The sequence below is a fragment of the Brachyistius frenatus genome, unplaced genomic scaffold (genome assembly GCF_029030835.1).
Source record: "Brachyistius frenatus isolate BFR_SWC_R1_liver_20210118 unplaced genomic scaffold, ASM2903083v1 Contig_46, whole genome shotgun sequence".
NCBI classification, from domain to species: Eukaryota; Metazoa; Chordata; class Actinopteri; family Embiotocidae; genus Brachyistius; species Brachyistius frenatus.
In genome coordinates, this window is record NW_027210645.1 from 1,505,614 (window position 1) to 1,532,355 (window position 26,742).

The 26,742-nt window shown below is 41.6% G+C and overlaps 1 protein-coding gene across 1 annotated transcript; it reads left to right on the top strand.

Moving 5' to 3' along the window:
* Positions 1–5,463: 5,463 nt before the first annotated feature.
* On the top strand, positions 5,464–25,342 carry LOC138623756 (hippocalcin-like protein 4). The gene is made up of 4 exons (XM_069703433.1): positions 5,464–5,643; positions 22,884–23,059; positions 24,818–25,033; positions 25,119–25,342. Exons 2-4 carry the CDS (start codon positions 22,898–22,900, stop codon positions 25,314–25,316), a joined length of 576 nt encoding a protein of 191 aa, XP_069559534.1. The 5' UTR covers positions 5,464–5,643; positions 22,884–22,897; the 3' UTR covers positions 25,317–25,342.
* Positions 25,343–26,742: the final 1,400 nt, after the last annotated feature.

Here is a 26,742-nt window from a genome sequence, read left to right on the forward strand (position 1 = left end):
ATGCTGGGATTGTGACAGAACAGGAGAGATGACAGAGAGAAGAGAGGGATGAGAGGATGAGGACAGGCTCGATGGGTTGTCTCCCATGGCAACCCTCTGTTGCTGATGGACACAGACACACTTACTCAATATTCATGAATATTCATAGAAGTAAAAAGGAAAGAGGTTCATGCTATATTCATGCCATTTCAATAAAGCATATTTCAATTAGAAGGCCAGACATTCATTTCGTATCAATTAGTGTGGTTTCAATAATACATATTTGAATTAAAACAGGGAGAAAGGAAAGGGAGGCGGAGAGACAAATTGTGTAAAGGAGAAGATTGTCTCATAATACTTTGTGAAGAATAGTTACTTACTTGACCGGCAAGAGATTTGGTTTGACTTGAAGACAAAATGTTTTCGTCTATTTGGCCGAACATTTTGGGAAATAACTTTTTTTTCTCTTTTCTTTGTTGTCAACAGTTGAAAATGTGGTTGCCACTCTTACGTCAATATGCTGAATATAAAGCTACAGCCAGCAGTGAGCCGTCACATAAAGACAAGGTTTTCCTGGGTTTGTTCAAAGCCTCTAGAACCACAACCTGCTGTTAATACAGTTGTAGTCGCACTTAACCCTCCTGTTGTCCTTGGGTCAAAATGACCCACAGCTGTGTTCAACCAAGTTGTATTTTATTTTTATATTTTTTATTTTCATAGGAGGCCAATTTTATAGGACACCATGATCCCAAAAAATATAAAAATAAAATACAACTTGGTTGAACACAGCTGCGGGTCATTTTGACCGTAGGACAACGGGAGGGTTAAATTAAATTCTGTATCTTCAGGAATACGATGTATTTTCAAGTGATACACAATATCCTAGTGGTGATTTAGTTACAAGCAGCAGCAACCAACAGTGACGTCACCTACTGGTTTGTGAATGGCTGTTATGAAGCCTCGAGTTCAGATTTTGGCCGTCGCCATCTTGCCAGTTTGGAGCCAGAAGTGACCATATTTGGATGAGCTAGTGAGGAGCGAGCAGTGGGTCGGACTTGATCTGACTGGGAACTTGAAGGCATTACGTCCCGCCCACCGGGCTGTCAATCAAACAAACACGCCCACAAAAACAAGGCTTTTTGGGGCTTATTTTCTTATTCATGATGAGATTATTTTCAGATAGAACACCAGAAAACTAATAAGAAGGAGCGACTTCAGCTAACAACATGATAACTTATGAAAGAAATGTATTGACTTTGTATTTCATGAAAGTCTCATGAGTCTATGGAGCCGGAAAGTTTTTGAGTAGAGCTCTGGTGGCACTCAGTGGTATTACAGCTGGTGGTATTACACTTCGGCACTGGCCTCATTTTTCTTACCCGGAAGCTACGTTCACTTTTATATACAATATATGGTTGCAAGTCAAATTTAATGATCAAATCCTTTCGTTATTGGATTGCTTTTAAAAATTGGCGGGGCTTAGCAAACAGCAATCCAACATGGAGCTGAGGTGAGATATTATAGGAGCTGCAGAGAATTTGCTGTTATTCTCCATACACAACAAAAATGTAAAATTTTTGCCAATTTATACAATTCTATCACAAAGAAAAGCAACCACAAAATCACCCATTTTTGATCACAACAATCACAAAAAACCCAGTTCACAACATGACATACCCACTTCATGACGCAACATATGCCCTGAGATACCAAAGCTAATGAAGTGGGTGTGTCCTGGAGAAGACATGTTGTGTAATACTCTGAGTACTCAGATGGATCTAATTCTTTTTTTTCAATCTTTATGCTAAGCTAAGCTAAATATAACTAATTTTGTATTTAGCCAACATACACTTGTATGGTATCAATCTTCTCACTTAATTCTAAAAGCAAGAAAGCTGAAGCAAGTTAAGTCCTCAAAATGTCAAACTATTCCTATAAAAATGATTCATCTGTTAGGATTCCTGTCTGCTCCTACTGTTTGCTCCTCTGTTTGGTCCCCAGTCTCCTCATGTGTGCTGTCATTCCCCTGTCTGTTTGTTATTGTTTTCTCCATGTGTTCTGTGTCCTCCTCTTCCCGCCTCCTGTCACCTCCCATGGACACACCCCTCAGCAGCTGCCACCACTTTCCCCAATCACCACCTGACCTAACGTCGGGCCACTATCTTCCGGCCAGATCGACGACGCTGTCCCCGCTGTTCCTGTTACTGGACGGATCTCAGACCCCGGACCACCAGTTTCCAGCTGGGTTGAGAACACCGTTCCTCCTGTTCCTGCCTCCGGCTGGATTGACGCCACGCCTCCAGCTGGAGGGGTTTTGTCGCTGCCACTGCCGTCCTCTGGAGCGGTCACCCCAGTCTGTCCTGCCCCATGCCTGTCCTCCATCCACCTAAGTTCCCCTACTCGTGTCTTGTATTGTTCTGCTCCTGCTCCAGTACCAGTACCGGTACCTGTTCCTGCTCTCATTCTGCTACTAGTCTGTGCTATCAGGCAGTGCTCCCAATCTCGGCTGATCTCTAAAGCTAAGCAGGGTTGGTCCTGGTTAGTGCTTGGATGGGAGACCACCTGGGAATACCTGTCATAGCTGTCAGTTGGTGCTACCAGGACTCCAGTACCCATTCTGCTGCCGCTTGCTGTGGAGGACCTTGGGATTCCCCCAGCGCAGCCTTACCCCAGTGAGAGTGGGAGTTTCCCTCCCGACTTGGGACATAGTCTTTAGGTACCGCCCTCTGTTGAACAATAAAGACTATTTTGAACAATATCCTGCCTGTTACCCGAGTCTGTGTGCTTGCGTTTGGGTCCGTTTACAATGCTACATCGTAACATCATCCTGTTCTCCATGATTTTAACCTTTTTCCACCCATTGCTGTGCAATTCTATAGATTTTTGCTGAAACGGGTTATTTTTTAGTTGGTTATGTGGTTCTCTCAGGGTGAATGTTGCTCACCTTGGATTGGATTGACACGCACACATTTCACAGAATATAATAAGTATGTGTTCCTGCAGAGTGATGGATGGTAACCTTGCGCTGAAGGTTATGTCACTCCAAATGAGAGGCCTCCACTGACCTTGGCTGATCTAACTGACACATTTTTCCTCCTTTCTGTTAGAACTCAATTTTCTACCATGACACTCACATATTGATTGTCAAATCAATAGTGAGAAAGGTTACTTATTAATCAGAGTTCTGTTCAATTTAACTCTTACATATTTCTAACCAAATCTGCTTTTTAAGATGTAAATTCAGATAAAACAACGATGGATGCTACAGTTTATGGTTTTTACTAGTAACGACAACAGTGCATGATGCCAATTTGGCATCATAGAAGTCAATACATGCACTAGAGTTGAAACCATTATGTAACCACATAACATTATTGGCGGTTCTGCCATAAGGCAAGGCACGTTTATTTGTAGAGCACATTTCAACAACAAGGCAATTCAAAGTGCTTCACATAAAACCGTTAAAAACACGAGGCAAAAGAAAGGACATTTAAAAACAATTAACAACAGTGATTAAAACATTAAGCAAGCATAAGGCAAAAGGTACAAAATCATTTTCTGCAGCCACAGTTTGTCCCTTTTAAATGACATTTGTGCCATTAAGAGACAAAGTAGAGACAGTGCTACGGTACTCCCCATAACATGTGGAGCCTTTGTCTAACTGTTAATAGATTAAGTATGGACATGTTAACCATAATAGATTGTGTATGCTTGACTTATATGAACAGTATTCTTTGTAAGACAAGTGAGTCAGAGTCAAATTAATTTACAGCTGGAGTAGTTTTTGGATTATGGCCACAGTCACTACTTTATATTATAGCCTTGTTTCTTTTAAAAGATCACCTGCAATTTTTTTTAACCTGCAGTCATCTTGCTTCAATGCACCATTACCAATACAATCAATATTTGTGCCACGTTTTATTTGCTTAATTCAATTTATGTATTTTCCTGATTTGATCGTGCAGAATCTGAATAAGAGCACAGATCAGAAAGGGTCAACCTGTTCCCCTCATTAGCAAGACTGGATCAACCACCAGGGCGAAGTGGGAAACTGCTCCAGCACCGCGAGAGCTGCAAGTTTCGTCAGGCAAGTCCAGTCAAATGTTATTGATGTATCCTATAATCCATCTTACTTTCTGTGCATCATACATCATCTTCTTGGACCTTTGCTCTGGAGGGAGGAGAAACTTCCGAAAAATCCCTTTATTGGGAGAAACAGGAAGATTTCCTTGGAAAAAACGGAGGAAGGATCTCTGGTTCAAAATGCACAGATATGCAACAGACTAAACAGAGTCCTTTTACAGTATGAACAATTTTGATGACAAAATTATTGAAAGACTTTGTTTAATGCAAAAATCAAACCAAAAAAGCCGCAATCAAAACGTTTAATGATTTTACACTCAATGCCAACATTCAGATGATTTTGTTTCCTAACTCTAACTATACTATATTAGTTTTGGCAAACCACAATTTTACTAAACCTTTTCTTATAAAACAATGCACAGAATGTAAGAATTAATTTAAACGGGTATAAGCATGGTGTATTTGTTCAATATTAGCGTTCCTGTTGGGCAACAAGGTTACAGACATCATAGGAGCATTTTTCGTTGAATGTTAAGCTAATATATTGTAATTTTAGTCATGTAGAGTTTTTCTTCATAACTTAGACAATAGTTTACCCCTCTGTTAGCTTGCTAAATTGTTAACCTGTGTAGCCTCTAGTCCGTCTGTGTTTTTACAACTTAACCACTTGGGCGCCAATGTTATAACCACGAGCTCATTCCATTTGAACGCAGCAAAACACAAACTATAGCTTACTGGAAACACCACCCGTACCCCAAATGAGCCTTAGTTAAATACTGCATGACACCAACTCCTTAACTACAAGAACTGCATGACAGAGATCACAGTTTATACTTTAAATGGAAGTTCAAAACGTCCAAGACAGGACGAGACACTCGTCTATATGGCGTTACCTACTGACCACCAGCACATGAGAGGGCCTGAATGAAGCAATTTGAGTTCATGTCTCCAGAAAACTGTTGAATTATGTTCCCTAAAGATTTTTGTTAAATTGAAGGTGCACTGTCAGTCAAAGAAATGACTTCTACATTGAACATTTGTCTTGAGCACTTTTCGTGTTTTGACTGCTGCTTCCCTTCCTAGTTTTTCACAGTCCTCCCTCTGTCCCTCTTGTTCTCCCTCTGTCCTTCTTGTTCTCCCTCTGTCCCTCTTGTTCTCCCTCTGTCCCTCTTGTTCTCCCTCTGTCCCTCTTGTTCTCCCTCTGTCCCTCTTGTTCTCCCTCTGTCCCTCTTGTTCTCCCTCTGTCCCTCTTGTTCTCCCTCTGTCCCTCTTGTTCTCCCTCCCTCGTTATTGACAAACCGCTCGGTCGAATCAGACGTAAACGATCCGCCTTCAAACAGCGGCGGAGCCAATCACCGCGAGGGGGAGGCAGCCTCTATGCAAATATGTTGGCAAGGGAGACGCAGCGGTTCATTCATCTTCTTCCAGAGGGAGAGGTGAGTTACCGCGAAGGTTATTTTACATGAGGAAGGAACTGTTTTGGAGGCAAACACCGCCGAGAGAATAGCTGGGAACCAAAGACAAAAAGAGGCTTTTGTTTTCTAGCAGATAGGAGCTTATTCTTCCCCCAAACAGTACAGGGTAAGTGGAGGACATTTTTTTTTTTTTTTTTTTTTTTTATTTAATTTGTAGATGTCTGTTTCCACCATCATGTTAATGTGTACAAGTGTTGGTAAAAATGTGTCAAATATGGCTTTACTGGCTAACTAACAAAAGCAATATATGAAGGGAGAGGAAGCTGTGGTCATTATTTTACTATTATCTAGAAAGGGGGTACTGAACTCTTTACCCTGTCAGTGCCTGATACTTATTTAGCACTACAAACAAATCATAGTGTTTCTACTATACTGGACTGTGTTGTTAAGCTGTTGAGGGTTTCAGTGTCTTGCTCAAGGACACTTCGGGCTGTAGAGGCAATTCAACTTACGTGCATGTTTAAAAGAGAGGAGGCACTTTGGTGCCCATGTCTGCCACGGTGACAGCAATTATCACACAGGAATATGGCTATTTGGTGAGTCATTTTTAAAGAATTTTCCTCTGCACGGGTCTGAAAATGCAGCTCGCGGGATCCGGGCTCGGATGTCCTTCATGCTTTGGGATGCAATTAGAAAAAATAAGGCTACCTGTGTGTCGCAGCAACTGCAACTTAAGGACGGTCTGTTCTGCACACGCAGGGCATCGATAACATGATAAAAGCATGTAAACGGAGCCGGATGATGTGGTTATCTGTGCTTGGAGGAGACGTGGAGGCTCTGAGTGGCTGCTAAATGCAACATGAATATCAGGAGTCAGTGGTTTGCAGGAGAAGTCTGTGGCTGCGAGTCCCGCTGCTCTGCCTTCAAAGTCATTTGGTGTTGACCTGTGTGAGTGCGGAGACAGACAGAGCAACCCAGCAGGCTGAACTGGTGGTTTAGTTCTGTCTGCGTAATCCAGTCCCCCCCGGCTGACACCAGGACCCAGCACAATCAATAGGACCAGCTTCCAGTGTGTGTGTGTGTGTGTGTGCTTGTTCACATTACTAGTGGCTGTCATTCAACAGTCATATCAGATTACATCATGGTAGTTTACCGTATGCGTGTGCGTATATATATATATATATATATGCCACGTCAGGTGTATAAATAATGCAGCATTCATCGATTTATAAACACAACGAAGCAGCAAAGCAGTGTCAAATGAAAACACACACACACACACACACACACACACACACACACACACACACACACACACACACACACACACACACACACACACACACACACACACACACACACACACACACACAAACAGACACACACAAACGGGTGATGAGCACATCCATGACAGACAGGTGGTGGCAGTGACAGCTCAGTTTGGCTCAGCAGCCCTTTGGCGCGCTGTCCTTTAACTGAGCAGGAGCAGGTCTTCGGTGCACCACGGCTGCACGTTCACTAACACGTTTAATCTCCACTAAATTCCTGTTAACTTTAAGTGATGGATGCTCTTCACACAGACACACTACGGTGATGCAGCAGCAGTCTTGGCTTCTAATGAAGCCAAAAAAACTAACTGTTGTGGCTTTACTTCCACCTCAACCCACTTTCACTCTCTCAGGCGACTGTATAGCTCTCAAGAGGATGTCTCAAGTGGTGCTGAGCATCCCACGAGGAAGCTATTACAAAGCCAAAATTAGGATCTTATAATAGTCCTCCTTCTCCTCCGAAATATCCCTGGAACCATTACAGCTTAAATATGTTACACTATTTCTATATCTTCTGTTTTAAGCAAACACACTGCTCGAAAGAATACAATCTGTATACGGCTGAGGTTGCCTTTTACATGAGATAAAACCAACTAACTTTAAAGTCTGTATTTTGATTTTGGGTTGCAAATCTATGTTTGATTAATATTTGGATCACAAATTGTGTGACTGACAACAACAAACCTGCCTGATTATCAGCTCCACAAAAGTCCACTCTATTGGGTTATTGAGCTTTTCTTTCATACGTGTGTTCCCATCACTATTTTCATTTAAAATCATCACATTGTTACTGTATATTTTTATTCAATTTTACCAGGCTCAGTCTAGCTTTAGAGAAATCCGCCACAGAAACGTTTATTATTTTCGAGTCCATGTTCTCGTCACATCAGACGAGCTGCTTCCTAAAGATGTGCTGGGCTGATTGCTTGATCTTTGCAGTGTTTTTTTAAACATAAATCTTGGCTCCACTATTATTTATAACTGTGGGCAGAAAGAAGCTGCATCCACCACACAGAGCAGCAGACTGATCACTGGATAGGAAAACACATTATTTAAGGCACATCCTCCCTCTGGAAACACCTATTGATCCACATTGTATGGAGGACAATAATATCAGCTCAGAGCAACATGTTAAACTACAATTTCCTGCATGCGCGTGTGTTTGTGTGCGTCGTTTGTTTTTCCGGCGTCCTGTTTTTAGTGTTTTTTTCTGTGTTTTTCTGTGAGTGATGTTACGTCACTCCTCTCACTTTTGTGTCTCTTTTTTACCCCTCTGCATCACTTCCATTTTGCTGTAAGCCTGTGGGCAGGTGTACTGTGCATCTGTCTCATGCATCACTGGCTCTGTGTGTGTGTGTGTGTGTGTGTGTGTGTGTGTGTGTGTGTGTGTGTGTGTGTGTGTGTGTGTGTGTACTTGTGTTTGTAGGATGGTGGCTTTCATGAGCTGCAGCATGTGTGTGTGTCTCCTGACTGATGGATTCATCCATACCTGTCACATGCTTTATTACCCCACGAGACAGATGTAGGAATATAAAGATCAGTGTGTGTGTGTGTGTGTGTGTGTGTGTGTGTGTGTGTGTGTGTGTGTGTGTGTGTGTGTGTGTGTGTGTGTGTGTGTGTGTGTGTGTGTGTGTGTGCGCGCTACCAACTCCGGTGAGTTTGCGGTCCGGCTGACAGCGGTTGAGCAACAATAAAGGAATGTTGAGTGAAGGAGTTTGGCATCGTTGGCAGATAACTAATGAACACCCACACTTATCAGTGGACACCACTGACAGAGCGGCCTCCGGCGGCCTCCACAGATACATTATGGTACAATGGAGATGTAACACACACCAAGAACTGCGGTGAGGAATGGATCTCCAATAAGAAAGAAAAAGAAAATTATTGTTTATAAATCTATTTCAATGTGACAACCAAAAGGTCCCCCCAGCTAGTCCAAATATGGTCACTTCCTGCTCCTTAGCCGCTCCAGTTAACTGTGCACTTTATTTCAAATGTTCTGTTTTTATTTGTAAGTTTAATTTGTCATCCAAGATTCATCTGTATTTGTTAATTCTATCTTATTGAGCTACTTATAATTGTTGATGCTTTTATTTTCTTGTGCTTCTACTTCCTGTTTCCTTGGGGAAGGTTTTTGGCAGAGCACCACTTTTGTTTACTTCGCGGGCTTTGGGAGCGCCTTCCCTGAAGTTACCGTTCAGGTGATGGAAAGTAAACGTGGGAAAAGCATTCCCGTGTGTGTACCATCTTGGATTGAGCCTGAACCAGCAAGATGGCGACATTACTGTTGGTTGCCGCTTGATTTAAGCGTTTTTTATCGACATGAATCATGCAGACATTTTTAAATATATAATGTTACTGTGTGGGTTTCCTCCAAGTGTCTCTCCCTCTGAGAAAACATAAAGTTCAGGTGAGCATTGACCCTATAATTGTCCCCAGGTGTGAATGTGAGTGTGAACACGGTCCGTCTCGTATGTATCAGCTGTGTGAGAGACTGATAGCCTGTCAGGAGGTATCCTGCCTGTAGCACAGTGCATGCTGGGATAGCCTGTTATGACCCTGAGCAGAATAGTGGTTTAAAGAATCGGTGGATGGACTCGCAGATCATTTCCTTTTTACATCAGTTTAAATGTTGTTGTATATCAGATCAAAGATCGTTTGCCACAGGGTTTTTTTTTTTCCTTCTGGTTACCTTAACCTTTAAAAGCGTGGACAGTTCTTCTGATACTACCTGAGGTCACCAGCGACCCGGCACTAATGTCAGGACGAAGGACCAAATGCACGACAAGGCAAAGAGAGCTTTACTCACGAAAAGGCTGGTTTACATGAAATGAGGCAGGCGAACGAAAAGAGGATGGGGGTAGGAGCAGAATACAAAACAAAACAAAAAAATCCAAAACACAAACGGAAATAAACCAGGCATAAAATCTGCTGAGCTCAGGTAAACTTAGGCTCTTGTGAACAATATCTTACATAACAATCTGGAAACTGGAAGGTGAACAGGCGGGAAACTCAATAATGGCTGGAAACAAAGAAAATATTAGACACTCGGGATGTGATGAATAAATGACAACAAAAAAAAAGCAAAATACTCGGGTGCGAATATTTCGCATCAAAACTCTTCATAAACAGTCACTCAAAAAAGGTTTAAATAGACTGGTGTCATCTTATTCTTCAGAAAAATGATGTTTTCAACATCATCCAGTGATGAAGATCTCACCTGATGAAATAAGAAAAGATTTAGCCAAACCTGCTGTGACACTGTTGCCTGCCGCCAAGCAAAAGCAAACAACATAAATGCTGGTTGTGCTGATGGCCTGGTGGTTCAGCGATGCTGCTCCATACGTTGTCTTTGTCATTTTTCTGCCCTTTGTCGTCATGTACAGTAACATCGGGCGGCTGCACACAAACAACATCGTCATTTGGAGTTGTGATGTGACGTTTGTTCCATTTCCAAACGATGTTATGTTTTGATGCCTTTGCGAAAGCTCAGAAAAATCGACCTCCTTCCAACAACAGCAACTGTGTAAAAGTACTCTTGACAAAAACAGCAGCTCGATCAATTTATTGACGTGAATTAATCGAACCGGGATTAAAAGATCTTTTCACGTCTCCAAACACAGCCTGGCTGCAGGGCAGCTCTGTCCGAAGGTTCAGGGCGGTGCTGAGTGCTGCTCTTTGGTCGAGCACGTGTTGTTCAGCTCGTAGGTTGTTGGTGAGCAGAATGAAGCAGCCCAAAAGGTTTTACAACTGAAATCCAGGCTTTGTTGTCCATATTTGCAGAGGATGACATTAATAGAGAATTTGAGACTGTTGGAGTTTTTGATGTCAGTCTACTAAACTGCTTGTTGTTGGGGCTTCTTTAAGCTGGAGGAACCTGAACATAGATTTAAGTTCCCAAAACGTTTTGATAAAAAGCCACATTTATTTTTGAAAATGTTCAAAATGTGTATTTAACAGACTTTTGGCACAAGTACTGTAAGTGTTGTGATGTCACTGAGTCCAACACCAGATATGAGTTTTTGGTAAAGGGATTTCTGATTTATAGAAAGCAGAAAGACACCAAAACAAAGTAACACAACATCATAGATGTACTGTTATTATATGGCTAACACATTAACAAATGCTTGTTGTTTATTATGACCTAACCCATCACAACGTATCCTTGTGAGCCCAGCAAGCTTATAAATGTAGGCTACAAGCGTGTTTTGTGTTAGATCTTAAGCTTCGAGTGGTGGTTGAGTGGAAAATATTTACTCACTTGGTGATACATTTGTTAGTAATATTCAAACTTTGACCAGAAAGAAAGTGGAAGTAAAAGGACGTCAGGGCCAAAACCAAGTCCCAAACAGGCAGGACCGCTGCCAAGTCCATCTCAAGGTCGTGGACACTAAATCCATCAGTTTCCAATGTAAAAATAGCAAAAATCTACAAACAGAAGAGCTCTGCTAATATGCTGACATTTCTCAAACATTTCTATATGTAACACACAGTGAGTCTACATTACTCAGTGTTTGAACTTTAATAAGCTTCTTGCAATACTGCATCTTTATAGCAAACTGTCGTTCAGCCAAACTATGAAACCGCATTGTTTCTGTGTGTCAGATCCACGAACAGCGTGTGTTTTACACATTTTAGTGCTACAGAAGAAGTGATATTATTTTGTAGGTTGTAAGACTTTTCCACCTGCCGTCAATCTCTTGTTTCCGAACACATGACTGTAAATGATGGTGAGAGTACAGCGTTCAGTTCAGGAGCAGAGCTGCAGGCGCTCGTCCCATGCTCTGTTTTCCCCCTGCTCCCTTACACCAGTTTCAGCACACTACACAAAAAACGCACTACTATGCGCGCGTGTGTGTGTGTGTGTGTGTGTGTGTGTGTGTGTGTGTGTGTGTGTGTGTGTGTGTGTGTGTGTGTGTTGCATCTTAAAGGTGTTGCCTGAATATTATTCGCCACAGTTTACAAGGCTGTGCAGGTTTGTTAGCGCATGCAGAGACAATAGCTGACAATTAGGGCCGTGTTCATTTGTGAGTCACTCAGACTTCAGTAAATGTGTAACACTTATGGCAAGAAAAAAAAAAAAAGAAAAAGAAACGGAGGTGAATAAATGATGTTTTTGAGATATGGGAGATAAAGGTGAGCCGAGAGAGTGACTCATAAGGGAACAGAGCTGTTTTGTGCCCCGTGTGTCTCCCCCGGCTCGACATGCTGGCTGCTCTTAAATTAGCATTTGAACGACACTGAGGTGAGCTGCGTTTCTATAGCGATGCGTCCTTCCTGCTCCTGTCACCAGAGATGTATGTAGCCTAAAATAATATGGAGACCAGACTGGTAAGCAGCAACACCTCAGCACCGACACCTTCACAACTCTGTGCACTCACAGGACTGTCCAGACTCTATAATCACAAGGCTTTAACTGCTTATTGAAAAACCGTTTAAACATTGATTGCGGATACTTTGATTTTGTCAAAACATTCAAACCATCAGTGTTTAATTATCACATTGACTACTCTTACTAGTAGTCCTGCTGATTGGATGCTACCACTAGATTAGAATTGCTTCTATCTATCTGTAATATGGCTGAAATCCAAACAAAATGATCACAAAAATGCAAATAAGAGTGTGCTATATGGATATCTGCTACTGCAATACACATTTGTTTGTATATGATATTTTGAAAAAAGGTCAGGTCACAAGTCTTCATCAGCAAACTGCAAGAACATTTTGTCAGTAAAGTAAAAAACAGATAATCAAAGTGCCTGAGATTTGACATAACTCAGACAAGGTGTGGGCAGTTAATCAAATAAGTTATATTAATGCTAGAAATAATTATTTTTACATTTAGGGCAATTCACTTCGTAGTTTTTTTTTTTTCAAGAGCTTGATGAGAAGATTGATAACACTCATGTTTGCACGGTAAATGTAAATCTATTGCCGTAGCACAAAGAGGGGAAATGAAGAGGAAACAGTGAGCCTATGTAAAGTTGATATCAACCACTTACCGCTGCTCTCATTGCTTCTAATTTCTCATTTGTTTAATTGTAAATTGGGTCGAGTATGTGAAGTCACACGACAGTCAAATCCAAATAATCTCTCAAATCCTTATTTGTTGAGAGATTAAACGGGTAGCTACCTATGTATAAACAGTATGATCAAATTGCAATCTGTCAAAAAATGTTTGCATTTGTAAAATTACATGCAAAACATTTGAATTGCTGTTTAATGCAATGAACTGTTCCACTTTTGTAAATAAAAGTAATACAAATGTTTTTTCATGTGTAAAATGAACCATTTAACTCCTGATGTTAAATTAGGATAGCAAAATTGCGTGTGATGTCAACAAAATATTATATTAGCACAATATTATACTACAGTATTAGTATTAATATTTAATCAATTATATGTTTATAAGTCAAACTAACAGGCAAAAATACTTTAGTTTGAAAAAGGTGCATGAGAACTGAATCGGGTTGCATGTTTTTCGCAGGATAAATATCTGATCGAGGTCAGAGTGTCGTGTGCGACCTGGAAGACTCGGCCAGTATTTAGATTTTCAATAAAACCCCTGCATCAGGCCCATATATCAGTCAGCTCATTGGTCAGGTCCAGTTGGCAGAGGGACTGTTTCGATTGGCCGAAAGCCTCGTTTGGCAGTGAGCCGGACAAGTCGTGTTGCCAAGGCGACATATTGTTCTGTTTCAGTTCCGATGGTGTGGTGAAGACCATTTGGGTTGTGGTGTATCATTCACATATTATTAAGCTGGCCGTTTCCTCTTACACTCTGTTCCTTCACTCTCGCTCACACACACACACACACACACACACACACACACACACACACACACACACACACACACACACACACACACACACACACACACACACACACACACACACACACACACACACACACACACACACACACACACACACACACACACACACACACACACTTCACAGTTCATAGCAAGGCTGGCATTGGACTGGTATCGTATTGATTGTCCCCCTATTGCTGCTACGGTGCATTGTACTTTTTCCATTCTCAAAAAGGTTATGGCCATTACAGACACACAACACAAACACACACACACACACACACACACACACACACACACACACACACACACACACACACACACACACACACACACACACACACACACACACACACACACACACACACACACACACACACACACACACACACAGGAACCATATGGGAGACCCAGCTTCCCATTTTCTCTCTTTCCAACTCAATTACAGCTTTTGCCAGCTAATCATTTTCAGTCACGGGAACACCAACACATGTCCCCCTCCGGGCGATGTTCAGTTAAAGCCAGAGCGCATCATAATGACAGTGTATTCAACCTTGTTTTCTTCCTTGTGTGCAGCCACTTGAGTGCGGTTAGAACAGGACTCTGGTGAATTTGCTGAGGATGAGTAGAGGATGATCTCAGTTTAGTTCATATGCTGCCGCTCTCGCTGCTGGATGTAACTAAACTGGTGTAGTTTTCATCAATATACCCCATTTTAATGAGGTTAAGCCAAATAACAGACACATCCTCGGGTAATGTAATTAGGGCTGGGCGTTGTTCAAAACTGTTCAGTGCTAGTACCGATACCTTGTGTTGGAAACTGGTTCCTGAATGACACCTTTTTAAATACCAATTGTATAAAATCTATTTCAGGAAAAGGAAATGACATCACACATCACAGTACAAAGTTCCCATGCAGTTTAGAGGGGGAGAGTCTAAACCAGGTTGTTTTCAGTAGCTACAATTAACAGATGTCCCCAAAAACACCTCGCATGCACGTTATCGATAGACGCTTCAATTTACAGATGTTTCCTAAACGCCTCACATGTTAATCAGTAGATGCTAGCTAGTAACCTCCAATTACTGCAGCGCACGCAACTCAGACTTTTTTGAGTAAAATTTTTAAATTTTTAAAAATTTTTGTAAATTTTTTTGTAAATTTTTGTGGCCAAAAATTAGTTTGAAAAGAGTAAAAAAAAAAAAAGAAAAGGCGTTCTTATAGGATTTAGTAGAAAACCAGTGATTTTATCTATATGTGGGCCAAGTCGAGGCTACGTCGGACAAATGTTGTATTTGCTCACTGACACTGATGAGATTTTCTTCCGCGTAAATATAGCAAAAGTTATGGGTTTTAAAATGAAAATGTTTTAGTGTAGACGTAGCTTGGCATTGAAATTTGATACAGAATGATGAGGTATTTTTCGATAGGAGATGACACTGAAGCAACTGTGCCATAAAAGCATCGTGGTTCCCTCTTTTGACTGGACGCCCTGTCAGACCGAGCATGTTAGAAAGATACAAAGCCTTCTCTGATCAGATGAGCCTGTCAGCAGAACAACATTGATTATCTTTGCCTTCCATAACGATTACAAACATGAATCTGTTCATGAAGTGAACCGTTGTTGTTGGTTGATGTAACCACTGATTAATTAAATGTTTAGGACTGTTTAGTTTTAGGCATTACTTGGATAAGGGAACAACTGTGGTTAAAATGTCTAATTTGTTAGAGTTTTCGGATCCTGGCAACAATTCGTCATGGCAACAATTATTTTTGTCTTGGCTCCCAATCTGGGTCCTTGATTGAAATTGGGTAGCTGCCAATAGCAAGTCCAGTCCAGTATGTTTGAAGTACTGAAATAACAAATGGAGCCCTCTAAATCAGCAACAACTCATTTTTCACAAGATGCTTTATTCTGATTCAAAACTCAAAAGCTCATCAGCTCAAGCTGTTGACAATTTACAAATTAAAGTTTAACAGGGAGAATGCAGCACCTGAATTTAAAACAATGCTGCTAACTAGAGAGAAAACCTATCATTTATTGTTCAGGCTAAAGAAACAGTCCACACACGGTTGTTCAGTGATGTCACTGTGATGCTTCTTATACCTCATAAACAGTCTTTGGTTGAGTACCTGACCCGAACCGAACATAAAATGAGTTGTATTTTGGCCAACAAGTTACTCGGGGTATTCAAGGTTCAGGGGTTCACGTTTAATTCATTAAAAATAGAATTGAGATGAATTAGCAGACAGCCGATACGACGTACCGTTTTGTTGTTTTAATCTCCACCTGTTATAAAGTCAGATACCAGGAATCTAATGCACGATTCAAGGCACAGGTGAAGTTAACTATCTTTACTGACAAGTCCAAAAGCTCGGTAACACACAGGGAAGAATCCGAAAGGTGTGAAATCATGGAATACACGGGAGTACAAACTCAGGTGGAGAACGCTGGGATAACGAACTTAACACAACAACCATGTGACACAGGAGGTAAAGAACATGCAGACTTTATACACATTACACACAGGTGCACACAGTCAGCGTGGGGAGGACAATCACAAAAGCAGGAAGACACAAGGGCAGCAAGCGGAGACAATAGAAACAAGACAAAAGGGTGACTTTCTAAAATATAACAGGAAATGAACATGGAAAACTTAAAGGACAAATGAGGAGGAAAAGGCAGAAAGATTAAAGAACAAACATGAACTGTGATACCAGCTGGAAATAAAAAGTTGCTACTTCTGCTAATGGAGCGACAGAAAAATGTCAATCATAAGTGCGACCATATAATATTGAACATTTACACACTCTAACTGTGACTCACGCTGTTGAGCCGGCCTTCATGAAGGAGAGCAGCGCTGCAACACTTAACGGGAACAAAACAGGAATGTGGATTGAAGAAAAGTTCAGCTTCTCATTGACACAATAAATTAAAATATGTCCTGATAGATCGGCTGGAGCATCATTAGTGGGTGTATAATTGTGGTCATGGTTAGCAATAAAACGGCTTGGAAATGGGAAATAAACCGTGTTGTTGTCGTCCAATGTTTTGTTTTAGTCATTCACAGGTTACATTTACGAAGACTAAATCGAAGATTTGACATTTTGAGGATGAGATGTTTCATTTGTACAACACCATATATCGGAAACAATTGTCTCCTTGTGAAATTAGTTGCTTTAAGCATTCGGTGGCTTTCTCTTCCACGTTACAACAAGCCTTTAGGTTTGGTTTGGTTGGTTTGGTTTGATTTGATTTGGTTTGGTTTGGTTTGGTTTGATTTGATTTGATTTGGTTGGTTTGGTTTGATTTGGTTGATTTGATTTGGTTGGTTTGGTTTGATTTGGTTGATTTGATTTGATTTGATTTGGTTGGTTTGGGTTGGTTTGGTTTGTTTGGTTTGGTTTGGTTTGGTTTGACCTCGGATTCACCTGCAGACAGTTTATCATTCAGGCTGACGTGTATGTGAAGCAATTGAGCCTTTAATGTGGCCTTTGTTTTGTGTTGGTTTGGTCTCGCTGTGTTTTTTTGTTGTGGTTGTTTTGATGGCACGGTTGTGGTGAGTTTTGTTTTTGGAAAATGGTTATAAGTATAATTAATATAAAAATAAAGCCCACACAACTTTACATGAGTCTTTTGAACTTTTATTTCTTAACAAAAAATACTGAAAAAAAACCAACATAAAAATGGCAGAAATACGCATGAATAACACTAAAATACATCAGTGGCACCTCTCCAACAGGAGAGAACACATCTTACATTCACAACACTGCCTTGCAAAACCGCTCTACAATAGTTGTGCAAAGTATCAAACTCAGAGGCTATTTGATCTAAAATAGGAAACAAAATGTGTCCACAAGGCAAAATACAAATTGAATACAAAACATTAGAATTAGGAAACACAAATGAACCAACATATTGTTTTGTTACGCTAAATAATCCCTCATTAACGGAGGATTATTCATACATTTCTTCACCGCTGACAAAAGCAGCCACGAATAGCAAAAGAGGGCTTTATGTTGTACTTCCTGTATTTTCCCAGCGTCCTTTGCCAAATGAAAATTTCATTTACTGTGGTTTATTTCCTGCACATACAGCGTATTTAAATTTTGGATAATAATACCCGTTTACAAAAAAAGAAAAGTCCATCTTTTTGTCGAGCCATCCAGCGGCCCTGACGCCGTCACCGTCACACCGATGTCATTCTCGGGGCACCTGTTCGAAGGACGGATTTTTTTCGTGCTTCTTTGGAGAACTGTCTCCTCCGTCTGATCGGCCCACGTCTTCTGATCTCAGTCAGAGAACCTTGATGTCTGGCACTCTTGTCATCCATCAACGAAACAACATCAACAGCAGCCATCAAAATGTGAGATTCATCACCGCAGACTCGGTGACACAAACACACAGCGTCTCCCACGCATTTTGAAGTCAGATGAGATGTAGTGTTGACTGTCCGTCCGACAGCCGGAAAGAACACGCATTAGGGCTCCTTCGGACTCAATAAGAAACACGTCTGTCTCTCTCTATTCAACGCCTGTTGGGACAATTTTCTACAGGCTCTGCTTATCTTCCTGCGTCCTTCCAACTTCATCGCCTCTGTCTCCCTCCACGTCTGTCTTCTCCCTCTGAGGTGTGAATCCAGATTGAGTCATCTCTCCCCTCTTGTACGTTTCCTACATGCAGCCTCTTCATGTCTTCTCGCCGTGCCCTTTTCTCCTCCTCCACCTTCCCCCCCCCTCCCCCCCGTCGGTGTGTGAGTGTGGATATCTGGAAGCCCACCAGTGCGGGACGGAAGCAGCGTGTCCTGCCGGTATGTTTGTGTGTGTGTTTGAATGTGTGCGTCGGGCCCTGCGCCGTGTGTTGACATCATCGGGTACAGCAACGGCGTGTTGCCAGGCCGGTTGATCCCTTCGGTGGGAGGCGGGCAGCCGCCGCTCGGGGCTGTTTATGTGATGGAGATTGAAGCGTATAAGTAATAAAGTGGTTCATTTTAGATCCAGAAGTAGAGACTTTGATGTCAACAAAGAACATGAATGTGTTTCTATTGGAAGGCTGTTAAGGGTTTATGATGTCCACACTGACACTGCTCATTTTGAAATGAATGATAATTGGAAGAAGAATTTATTCTTATCTCAGTGGAAATTTTAACCTGCTCCGGATGTGCTAATAAAATTCTGCGAGGTTTAGCAGGTTGTTGAAATGATTTGTTGGGTTGAGTCTTCTAGAAACCACTTGTCAATCAAGCAGTGTGCGTACAAGTGCCTTTAGGTAATGTTAAAGGTGCCTCTGTCCTGCTCACGCCATAGAAGCCATTGTTTTGTGCCACAGATATATCAGACTGAATGTTCTTCTTTTATTCAATCAGTTTTTGTTCAATTATCTGACAGATGCTAAGTGTAGAATCTGCAGAGTGTAATAGTGAGTTTGTGATATAAACAGATTCATGAAAAGCTACAATTTCTCTTTCAAAATCCTTTGCAGCTGAGTTAAGCTCGTCTACGCTTCACAGAAAAAGAACAAAAATTTGTTGTGATCGTGCACATGTGAAACATGTGGTGTTGGAACATCTTCATGGCGTAATACGTGAAGCCCATGTAGAGTCTCGTGAAAACTATTCCTCATATTTTCCACATTTTATCATATGTTCCAACATGTGGTACACATGCGTCATACATGTGATCACACGTGTTACTTTCTATCAGGCACAATTGTTGCCACTTTAGCAGCAATTCTTTGCAGCTATCTTTCATGTCTGCAGCTAGTTTTTCTGCTTCAGGCAGAGACCTTTGATCGGCAGTTAGTTTTGCAGTTGAGAACGACTCCAGACCTTTTAAATCACTGAATAAATTGTAGTTGAGGGCAGTGAGTCAGAGGTCAGGACTCGGGAATAAATATTGAATTTATTCCTATGTCTGATTCTCCATGTTTTGTTTCCCCTAACACAACATTTGCTGTTGCAACACACACATATTGTAGTTTGACATGCAGCAGCTCCGTGTGCACACATACATTACACACACGCACGCTGATAATCACCTTCTCCGAGGCAGCCAAAATGAAAAAAAAAAAAATGGTATGTCGGCAGGATAATCTGTATTCTCAGCGCTGCGTTGGACTCCCCAGAGGTTTGACTTATTTTCTCTGAGAGGCGGCCTACGCTAAGAAGAAGAAACACCCAGGGTTACCTCCACACAGCCTCCAATCTGAATACGTGCCACAGCAGATTTGTGCCTCGGTAAGGTGAGCCGGCAGAGACCGGAGGACCTGACCTGGGACCGCTCCCACAGCAATGGACTGGACGGGTTGCCTGTTTTGCTGGCGTGAGCAGAGTTTATTTTGACTCTTACAGATAGGATACGTTTCCAGTGTGTTTGCTCACCTGGTTAGTTTGTGCCCGTCGCTGTCCTCCTCAGGAAACTCTATTATCTGCTACATTTGCTTCCCTGACAGACGGATAAAATCTCGGCGGCCTCAGTCGGAGGCAAGAAATGACACTACGACTGTGTGTGTGTGTGTGTGTGTGTCTTGTGTGTGTGTGTTTGTACAAGGCAAAATATATCACATGTGGCACAAGTTAGTGTGTGTGTGTGCGTGCGTGTGTGTGTGTGTGTGTGTGTGTGTGTGTGTGTCTCTGATGCAGTCAGTGATTTCCACAGCGACCAGTGGACACTGTCAATGATTTAGAGATAGTTAAACTTTCTTTTCAAATGTCTTCTGCTTCAGGCAGAGATTCATACACGTTTAAGAAGGAGAGTAAACGTTTATGTATTTATTCCCCATAATGTAAAGCTGTTCCCTTCAAACTGACCTTCCAGAAGAAAACACAGAGCTCCTAATGTTTCTTCAACAACATAAACTCCTCTATGTGATTCTACTCCACACCGCTGCTCTTAGAATCAGTTTGCATCAGGTTGCTCACACATATACGGATACATATATACACAAATATATATATATATATATATATATATATTATATATATATATATATTGTTTTGATCCGTATATATATTATATATATATATATATATATGTGTAAAGTGCATCGAACCATGGTCGGACCAAAGGAGCAACATTTGGTCCAAAGAGGAAGTCTCGTTCCGGATCAAACTGAACGGTATCACTCATTAAACAGTAGAGGAAGAAAAAGAACTGGATGAGAAGGACGGTACTCAAGAAATCAAAACTCAGCTTGAAAAACGCACAAAAATTATGAAACTTATGACGTATTTAGGGCGGCACGGTGGTGCAGTGGTTAGCATTGTCGCCTCACAGTAAAAAGGTTTGAATCCGGGCCTTTCTCGAGAGAAAAATAAGTGCTGGTTTTAACACCATAGTAATAATAATATAGTGGCAACTGAATGAGTGAATTCATTCGCTGTTCTCCAAAAAAAAAGCAACCGACTGAATTGACAACACGCATTAGACACAAAATCATCAACCGATGTCAAATACAGGGATGTAGATATGTCATACAAAGTCTTTACTGCACTCGCAAAATTGTAATGACAAACCAAAAGTAACAGGATCAAATGTGTGCAATGTAACAAAAACATGGTTCAGTCCTTGGTTTGGACTTCGAGGCGTGAAAACGCCCATATCAGTCCTGCAGCAGATAACTTGTACCTCAGCATGTATTTGTGTTATTGCAAAGACAACAAGTGCTTAAACTGAAGACACACACAGGAGCAGCCTTCTTAAACTCAAAAACCACAAACCACTGCTTGAATACTGACTTCTTTGTGGAAACAGAATTCTTCCAAAGGCTCTTTAGTGGTGGACACAAGCTGAGTTGTATTATCACCACTCTCAAAGTGAAAGCTACTGAAAGCTGAGTCCAGTTAGAGATGCTTGTATCGTATATTCAACGGACTGCAGTGAACAGATCAACATCCAGCTCAGTGTTAAAGATTTGACTCTTCGATTGCACCTGCTTTTATATGTGTCCTCCATTTTACGCTATCTTTGAATTTTCTTCCTGAACAGCTGTAAGAGAATTCCCGGAAAATGTTTTGCTTTTTAACTCGATAAGATCACAGGTGACCTTTTCACAACAAGCTCGAATAAGCTCTCCCCCGTAGATATCCTTTTTCTGCTCCTCCTCTCTAAGCCAGCCACATGTCCCGGCATTGCAGAGCCCAGAATATTTGTGCAGTTTTGCAGTGATTAGGGGCTTTAGCTCCTCTTCCTACATGACTCACTCGCCATAAAGTACGGCAGGGAGATATTTCATCCACTGAACTGTCCTCACGCCATTAGGATTTGTGGCCGCTTGGCTCGGCGGTGTCGGCTGTGTCCCGGTGTGAAAGTGCGAGAGCTGTCAGAGACAACTATGAGTCAGGGATGGCGTCATGAAGGCACCGTGGTGATGGGGGTAATGGGCCGTTTTATGGCCGAAATAGCAGCGACGCTATCGGGGGGCTTTACCCACACCAGGTGATTACAGAGGTAGAACGATATGAATCATTACGGACATGGAGAGTCCTTTCATAAGGATGGACATTTCGTATGTGACGTATGTACTCAATGATACGTGACGCATAACATGATATTACTGTCTAATTTAGATTTACTTGTTTCTTGAATAGCAGCGATTATTTAGCTACTTAACAGTTTTAACTTGCATAATTTATTGAACACTTGTTTTTGAGGGACACCTTTTTGTTGATTGATATTTACATCCTTTTAAAACACTGCTTTGCTTCCTGTTACAATAGTACAAGATGAACCAGAAAATGCAGACAACGTGAATCTCAGTTCAACGAAACACTGATCCACTTCATTCAGTGTTTTAGTTTGAACAATAAACAATGCTGATGTAAGATAAGGAGAAGACGTAAATAAATGTAATAAATTGTAACTATAGTATGATATTTTTATTATTAGATATTATAATCAAGAAACTCTTATAAAAAAAAAAACACTTAAATAACACGAATAATAAGGGAAATAGGCTCAGATGAAAGTTTGTATGTAGTATGTGCACATTTGTATCCTTTTAAAAACAAATACAGCACGAAATGCCTTGCTCAAATGAAAATGAGTGTGTCTTCTGTCACACAACGCCATAAAAAGACAATGCAGTGTGTGTGTGTCTGGATGTGTGTAATTCCTCGTTTGCAGCCGTCCTCATGAGACCTGTTCTGTTGCAACAACACAGGATCATAACTGCTGCTGCTGCTGTTTGTGTCACACCTCCTCACCTGTGTGTGTTCACCTGGTGTCTCTCTCTCTCTCTCTCTCTCTCTGTGTCTCCGCCCCCCAGAGAGGTGAAGCATCATGGGGAAACACAACAGTAAGCTGGCTCCGGAGGTCCTGGATGACCTGACCAAGAACACCGAGTTCAACGAGGCCGAGCTCAAGCAGTGGTACAAAGGTTTCCTCAAGGACTGTCCCTCCGGCATCCTCAACCTGGAGGAGTTCCAGCAGCTCTATGTTAAGGTGAGAGTGTTGATGCACTAATAAGTGTTTTTTTTTTTTTCCCCAAATGAAATAATGTTTTTATAAGCATTTCCTGCATCGCCTTCAGTGGAAATTGTCCTCATTATACTTTTTTTTTTTTTTGTCGTTATATAATGAAAAAAATAAGTTACCTCTGAAGTGACTCATAATTGTTGTGTTGTTACACAGAAAGCTTTCATTACTGAGGCTGACTAATCAATGTTTGGAGCACAGAGAGGAGGTGGAGCTATAATAATGCCTGTGACTCTGTTGCTGCCTGAAAGCCCCTCAGAATATTCTGCAGCTTTCCAAATGCCACACTTCCTGCGAAGAGACCTATACTGAGTTTTCCATTGGTTGCATGGGGCAGAGATATTTATAAATAGTTTTTTGCATATCCTCCCAGGCTTTTCCCCCCTCCCCCCCATTCGGTTTTAAAGGGCAGAGAAAACAACTGTGGGTTGACCCGGTAATCTGCAATAACTTCTATTGGCATAATTTTCCTTTTATAATCATAATTTACTCTTTAAAAAGTCACTTTCAGCCAACAAATGACATTCTTTGTGTTTATGTTAGGATCGACTCCTGTCTGGGAAAAATATAAACTGGTCTCGTTGTTAAGATGAATCCTAAAAAGCATAGTTGCTTTGTTAAATATTCCTGCATAACCTGATTATGTAAAAGTAGACACAGTTACAAGTGAAAATAACACTGTTGTAAACCTTTTAGAAAATAACATCAGTGTCAATAAACCTACTAAAACAGTAGGCTATTGATACATTGCTCCCTGCATTTACCGAACAGTGTGTGATCCACTGCTCTGCTATTGAGTTAATGTCCTCTGAGTTAACACTGTGCAGTGAAAGTGACACATTAGTTCTGCTCCATGATGTCGAGTCCACGTTAATGAAGATCAGTGGCACAAAACGAGGCCAAACACAAACATAAAGCATCTGGCCTGCTGTTTTCAGCTGAGAATTAAAATGGAAAAATGACATTTTGTCATCAGTAAATTATTTGAGGGATAGAAAAGACTTGAGTATGAAATACGTCTGCACAATGAATCGTATTAAAATTGCAATCTCAATTTATGCCTCTACATGATCTAATTTCTAAAATCGAACAATTCTGATGCGTTTTCATTCAGGACATCAGCTGCCTCAAAACAAGCGCTCCGACTCTCTCCCTCAAAAAACATGAAATCATGAGATGCAGAGCCGTAGTTTGTATATGATGGTGCACATCGCTTCAGGGTCTGAAAAATGAGGCCAATGCGGCGTTATCTTAAACTGCACCGCCACCGATCTCAAAAAAGCCTCCTCAGACTCCCAATTAACTTATCTCATAAAATACAAATCATTTTTTGCCACAAGTCTTTATGGCGTCATTCATCAAAGTCTTTCCTTTTTAGTTTTCTGGCAGTCCATCTTAAAAATAATCCCATCATTATTTGGATATTACGCTTAAAAAGCGGTATTTTTGGAGGCGTGTCTGTTTGATTGACAGGCCTGGGGTGCAGTTAGGTTTCTGCGATCAGTGGGCGGGGCCTAGTGTCCTCGGATTTCCAATCAGGTTGAGTCAGATCCATCGCTCGCTCCTCCTCAGCTCATCCAAATATGGGGACTTCTTGCTCAAAGATTGGGACGGCCGAAATGCTGAGCTCAAGGCTTTAAAGGTTCACAAACCGATGGCTGACGTCATGTTTGCAAAATACAACATTTATCTCAGCATTTTTTTCCCTCCTTTTTCATCCTCCAGTTTTTCCCATACGGCGACGCCTCCAAGTTCGCTCAGCACGCGTTTCGGACGTTTGACAAGAACGGCGACGGGACCATCGACTTCAGGGAGTTCATCTGCGCCCTGTCCATCACCTCCAGGGGCAGCTTCGAGCAGAAACTCAACTGGGCCTTCAACATGTACGACCTGGACGGAGACGGAAAGATCACACGCATGGAGATGCTGGAGATCATCGAGGTGGGCGTTTGCGCGGAAACTGCAAAGACAAAATCATTTAAGATAAAAAACCTAACTTTTGTATTCCCCATTTCTTCTCCTGCAGGCCATCTACAAGATGGTCGGCACCGTCATCATGATGCGCATGAACGAGGACGGGCTGACCCCTCAGCAGCGCGTCGACAAGATCTTCTCCAAGATGGACAAGGACCACAACGATGAGATCAGCTTGGACGAGTTCAAAGAGGCCGCCAAGTCCGACCCCTCCATCGTCCTACTGCTGCAGTGTGACATGCAGAAGTAGAGAGGGACGGGTGGAGAAACAGGGAAGGAGGGGGGGAGGAGGAAAAGGGGAGGAGGGAAGGGGGGGAGAGAACAGCGAGGCAGGTGGAGAGAGGGAGGGATGCAGCTTGAGGGAGGAGGAGGAAGAGCAGGAGGAGGAGGAGCAGGAGGAGGAGCAGGAGGAGGAGGAGGAGCAGGAGAAGGAGGAGGAGCAGGAGGAGGAGGAGGAGCAGGAGGAGGAGGAGAGGCAGAGGAGCTTTGTTCCCTTTTTTTCTGACTTGAAATGAGCCAATGTTCGGAAGGAGGTGGGCCCGTGATTGATGCCATTCTTTTTTTCCAGGCTGCCTCCTGCTCTCCTGCAGCACTTCTGCTTCAGTCTGAGATGGGTGTCTTTACAAATTCAGTCTGATGAGCTGTTAAAAGTGGAAATCCCTCCAGCTCCATTTGGCACAGATGGAAAAAAAAAAAAAAATGAGAATGGAGAATAACAGCGGAAATACATAGAACCTACAAGTGTCACACTGTCAGGCTCTGTGACTAAAATGGAGACTGCAGGGTGATTTAAGTGCAAAGAACAGCTGCCTTATTAAAACACAACTTTTTAATTAACAGTGGATGGTTTGCCCTCCCTCTCTAAGATCCCGATCTAACAAGATGTAATTGCAAAGCAGGCTGCTTCCAACTGATATAAGCTAGCACATAATATCCTTATTGAACTTTTGACAAAGAGTTTGATGAAAAGATTCAGGAGATGGTTAACTTAGCTGAGCAGAAAGACTGATGACTGTGGGAAACAGCTGGCCTGGCGCTGTCGCAAAAATGTACAGCGAGTTTTACTGAACGTTTTATGGATACTCAGCTGGTTGCCTGGCAACTTAACAGTAACGCCCCAAGACTTAAAGAAGTCAGTGCTCCTGGTCAAGAAATAAACCTTCACAAAATCACTGGTAAGATCACAACTTGTTGCTTTTACGTGCGGGCAGGCGAGCTGTTTCCCCCTGCTTTAGGCTTTATGCCGAGCGAAGCTAATCGTCGTGTGACTCAAGCTTTGTTTGTGCAGTAGAGACATTAGAAAAGTCCCTCCAGGAGTTTGAAAGGTTTTTTTTTTAGGGATTTTTGCGATATTCAATTTTGCAGCAGCTTTAAAAAAAAAAAAAAAAATGATGACGCAGTTTGAGGAGTTTGAAGAGATTCTTCCATAAAATTGTGGGAATTAGCAAAAATTGCAAGTCAAGGATAATTTTTTTTTTTTTTTTTTTTTTTTTTTTTTTTTACTACTGAAGAAAGAAAGAGTCAGATGTGATCACTTTCTATGATAATATGCATTTTGCACATCACAGAAATATTTTAAGTCTCATCTTTTTTTTTTTTAATTTTCAGAACTTTATTATGAAACAATTCCTGAAAAGTGACATAGCGTTACAAAACAGTCTGTGACTGCACTGAAG

Excerpts from the sequence above, each read along its gene's own strand:
- LOC138623756 (XM_069703433.1), top strand. The coding sequence starts at position 22,898 with ATGGGGAAACACAACAGTAAGCTGGCTCCGGAGGTCCTGGATGACCTG. Across the intron at positions 23,060-24,817 it reads TCCAGCAGCTCTATGTTAAG|TTTTTCCCATACGGCGACGC; the intron begins GTGAGAGTGTTG and ends TTCATCCTCCAG. Across the intron at positions 25,034-25,118 it reads AGATGCTGGAGATCATCGAG|GCCATCTACAAGATGGTCGG; the intron begins GTGGGCGTTTGC and ends CTTCTCCTGCAG.